This window comes from Hylobates moloch, unplaced genomic scaffold, assembly GCF_009828535.3.
Source record: "Hylobates moloch isolate HMO894 unplaced genomic scaffold, HMol_V3 SCAFFOLD_7, whole genome shotgun sequence".
In the NCBI taxonomy this organism is placed as follows: domain Eukaryota; kingdom Metazoa; phylum Chordata; class Mammalia; order Primates; family Hylobatidae; genus Hylobates; species Hylobates moloch.
Genome location: NW_026652282.1, coordinates 96959195 through 96963646, shown reverse-complemented (window position 1 = coordinate 96963646; position 4452 = coordinate 96959195). Strand labels below are relative to the sequence as shown.

Sequence of the window (4452 nt, the reverse complement as noted above, 5' to 3'; positions counted from 1 at the left end):
GTAGTGGCCTCCTCCTCTGTAGCGGTCGCTCCAGCTGGAACTGTCGTGGCCCCTGCTGTGGGCGTCGGCAGAGCGGCCCCCGCTGTGGGCGTCGGCGGAGCGGCCCCCACTGTGGGCGTCAGCGGAGCGGCCTTGATACTCATAGTGGCCTCCTCCATAGCAGTGGCTCTGGCCGTAACTGTTGCTGGAAATGTTGCGGCCCCCATTGTGGGCATCTGGCGAGTGGCCTCCACTGTTGGCATCCAGAGAGTGGCCTCTGTTGTCGTAGCAGCCTCCTCCTCCATAGTGGTTGTTCCAGCTGGAACTGTCGTGGCCCCTGCTGTAGGCGTCGGGCGAGCGGCCTCCGCTGTTGGCATCCAGCAAGTGGCCTCGGTACTCCTTATAACGGCCTCCTCCTCCATAGCGGTCGCTCCGGCTGGAACTGTCATGGCCCCCGCTGTAGGCATCGTCGGAGCAGCCCCCACCGTGGGCATCGGTGGAGCAGCCCCTGCTGTGGGCTCCTCCTCCGTAGAGGTGGCTCTGGCTGTAACTGTTGCGGCCCCCGCTGTGGGCGTCGGGCGAGCGGCCTCTGCTGTTGGCATCCAGAGAGTGGCCTCGGTTCTCCTCGGAGAGGCCTCCTCCTCCGTAGCGGCCTCCTCCTCCGTAGAAGTCTCTCCAGCTGGAACTGTCGTGGCCCCCGCTGTAGGCGTCGGGCGAGTATCTTCCGCTGTTAGCATCTAGCGAGCGGCCTCGGTACTCCTTGTAGCGGCCTCCTCCTCCGTAGCGGTTGCTCCGGCTGGAACTGTCGTGGCCCCCGCTGTAGGTGTCGGGCGAGCGGCCTCCGCTGTTGGCATCGAGTGAGTAGCCTCTGTACTCCTTGTAGCGGCCTTCTCCGTAGCGGTCGCTCCGGCCATAACCATTACTGGAACCGCCGCAGCCCCCGCTATAGGCTTTGGGCGAGCGGTCCCCGCTGGAGGCGTCTGGCAAGGCGACGGGCAAGGCCTCGTACGAGCGGCCCCCGCTGTAGGTATCAGGCGAGTGGCCCTGATGCTCTTCATAGCGGCATCCTCCTCCATAAGATGGCGGTGTCCCCCACCCAGGGGCAGCGCCGCATGGGCCTCCGTAGCTCTCGAGGGGCTCTCGGTAGGAGCCTTTGCTGGGATGACCTGCGTAGTCATAGTCATGGTCGCGACCCCTGTAGCCATTTTGGTTGCCGTTGCCTCCCAAGGGACAGTAGTCGGGGACACTGGAGTGGCCATAATAGCGGCGGCTGTACTCTCTGAGCGCGGGGACAAAATCCCCAGGGTCGCGGCATGGGGGCAGCGGCTCCCGGACCGGCGGGCCTGAGTAGCCATCTTGCCCCCACAGGGCCGGGGCCTTCCCAGGCATTCCATTGCTGCCAATGTGAGCCAGGCTCGACGGGGGCACAGCCCTCTTGCGGGGTGCGCCGGCCCAGTGTGGTGGCTGCAAGCCTGAGTAGCCATCTCTCCCCAACATGGTCGGTGCCTTCCCGCGCATTCCACCGCCAACGCTGCGAGCCAGGCTCGACGGCGCGGCCCTCTTGTGGGGTGGGCTGGCCCAGTGCCACGACGGCCCGCGCTTCCTGGGCATCAGGGCCCTGTAGGGCCGCAGGTCGAAATACCCCACGTAGCCGTGGCCATCATCGGGCCCGCCCCGAGAGGGGGATTGCTGTGGGCTGCTGCCACCCCCACTGGTTCCGTGTGAGAACCTCGAGCGACCGCCGCTGCCAGGGGTTGGCGGGACCCACCGGCTGCTCTTGAATGCTGGTTTGATGGCCAGGGCCACCTTGATGGCCTTACCATCTAGGTACTTGCCGTTCATATCTCTGGCAGCGGCGTTGGCGTCTGCAGGGCTTTCGAAGATGATGAACGCGAAGCCCCTCGACTTGTTGGTTTCTCGGTCTTTCATCAGGAACACCTCGATGATGCGGCCATACTTGCCAAACTCGGCCTTGAGGGCTTTCTCGTTGGTTTTGAGGTTGAGGCCCCCAACGAAAAGCTTCTCTGGGCCATCCGCTTCCATCATGTCTGCCTGCCGAATGGTGGGTCAGAGGAAGTGGGAAGTGATGACACAGCAACTCAGTCGCGGCCTTCGAGCGCTCTCGTGGAGAGCGGCTCCTACCGGTTGGGGGGTGTATATCTCAAGAAGGAAGAGTACTTTACGTCATAGTTCTTGGGAACACCAACGTCTATGATGCAGGTAGAGGAAAACCTAGGAATAGAGAAGTAGCCAGAGAGGTAGGAAGAGATCCCAGAAGTGTAGTCTTCTAAGCCAAAGGAAAATAATCTTTCCAGACATATGGAATGGTTATTGATATGGTGGTTGTTGGTAACATTGGTGGATGTGAGAGTGGATAGAAACCAAATTGCAGTGGGTTGAGAAGTCCATGGTAAGTAAGAAATTTAGTTGTGTTGTGGATTTATGTAAGTTTGGCTGTAAAAGAAGAGGCAGATGGAGGGGGTTGTGGGATCGTGGGAGGTATTTTTGTGTTTGCTTTTAAAGATCAGAGATAATTCTTCATTGGTATTTTAAAAGACAAATAGCATATTTGGAATTTAGGTATACTGAAGCATATCAAATACATCTGGTTAATAAACATGCATTCTATGAGGTTTTTTTTTTTTTTTTTTGTGAGACAGAGTCTCACTCTGTCACCCAGGCTGGAGTGCAGTGGTGTGATGTCAGCTCCCTGCAACCTCCGCCTCCTGGGTTCAAGCGATTCTCCTGCCTCAGCCTCCCGAGAAGCTGGGATTACAGGGGCCCACCATCATATCCGGCTAATTTTTGTGTTTTTAGTAGACACAGGATTTCGCCATGTTGGCCAGGCTGGTCTCCAACTCCTGAGCTCAAAAGATCTGCCTGCTTTGGCCTCCCAAAGTGCTGGTATTACAGGTGTGAGCCACCGCGCCCAGCCGTATGAGTGTATTTCTAAATGATGTTTTTTGCCTTCAAGGTATTGATGGATAATATTGTATATTTTAAAGTATTTTAAGTAGTTGCTTAGATTCTAAGTGATTCAGCAAGTGTGAAAATAGTTCTTTTAATTACCATAGATATAGGTATATGTTTAATACTCTTTTTTTTTTTCAGATCTTTCCAGAAATCGTTTTACAGAAATTCCTTCTGATGTCTGGTTATTTGCACCCCTTGAAACATTAAATTTATATCATAATTGCATCAAAACCATTCCTGAAGCCATTAAAAATCTGCAGATGTTAACATACCTTAACATTAGGTAAGGAAACAGTTTAAAAATAAATTTTGGTTTTTATTGTTGTTCTAATCCTTTTTTAGTCGCAAAGGAATATGTTTGATTTGGCTGTGTAGCTTAAATTTATCTCAACAGTATCTTATTTGTGTTTTTTATATGTTCACATTATTTTGTAGGCTTTTATCTTGTTCTTGAGAGCAGAGCTTAGCAAACTTTAACACACAGGAATTACCCGGAGATCTCTTAGAATGCAGATTCTAATTTCTTAGGTCTGTTGTGGGGCCTGCGTTTCTAACAGGCCCCTTGGCAATGCCCATGCCTACCTGCTGGTCCTTAGACCTCAGTTTGAGTAGCAAGGCTTTAGACCATAAATATTTTCCTGAAATTATAGCACCACAATACAGATTTTATATGCATCCTTAGATATGTGAAACAAACAGTGCTTGAGTTAATTTTTCTCACTTTTGTGACTTCTTGCTTCTACTTCAAGGATGGTTAGAGTGGGGTGAGAATGTTGAAAGGTTTGGAAGTGGATGACAGTTCATGTTTATACTTAGTAAGTGCTTACCATGTGCCAGGCAGTCAGTGTTCCAAACGCTTTACCCATATTACCTTATCTAGTTTTCATGACAGCATTTTGAGATACGTACTATTGTTATCCCTGCATTACAGATGAGGAAACTGGGTTAAGCTATTTGTCCAAATTCATAGATATATTCAGCAAGTGGTAGAGCCAAGATTAAAATCGAAGCAGTCTGGCTATAGAGCTCTCATTCATACATAGCTTTTACCTTATATATGTAAAAGAATGAACACTCAATAAGTATAAGAAAAAACTTTCCCGGCCGAATCAGTAACATTGAATGAAAATTGATATATTGTGACTTAATTTTAGAATTTTTTTCTTTTTTTATTCAGTTGGAAGGGATAATCTCATTAACCAAGTTACTTGTCTAAATTCCCATATAGAGAAGTAGTAAATATAATTAATATACATAAGTGATAATGTTCCTTTCTCACTGTGATATATCAGTTCTTTTGTATGACTCCCCCAGTGGTGTTACCTGACAGTACAAGCTATTTTAACTGAAACCATTTTACACCTTAAAATGTGGGAGAGAAGTTTCCTGGCTGGGCGCGGTGGCTCACACCTGTAATCCCAGCGCTTTGGGAGGCCAAAGCGGGCGGATCACAAGGTCAGGAGATCGAGACCATCCTGGCTAACACGGTGAAACCCTGTT

General features: G+C 50.8%; 2 protein-coding genes across 2 annotated transcripts in view; one reads left to right on the top strand and one right to left on the bottom strand.

Annotated features, from left to right (window-relative positions):
* RBMXL3 (RBMX like 3) overlaps positions 1 to 2048 on the bottom strand; it is a 3010-nt gene extending 962 nt beyond the window's left edge. The window contains exon 1 of the mRNA XM_058441713.1: positions 1 to 2048. This exon is cut by the window's left edge and continues 962 nt beyond it. Within this exon, the coding sequence (XP_058297696.1) occupies positions 1 to 2025 (2025 nt within the window). The 5' untranslated portion in view covers positions 2026 to 2048.
* LRCH2 (leucine rich repeats and calponin homology domain containing 2) overlaps positions 1 to 4452 on the top strand; it is a 104896-nt gene that overhangs the window by 28933 nt on the left and 71511 nt on the right. Inside the window, exon 2 of the mRNA XM_032756249.2 lies at positions 3091 to 3235. Within this exon, the coding sequence (XP_032612140.1) occupies positions 3091 to 3235 (145 nt within the window). The remainder of the gene's footprint in view (positions 1 to 3090; positions 3236 to 4452) is intronic.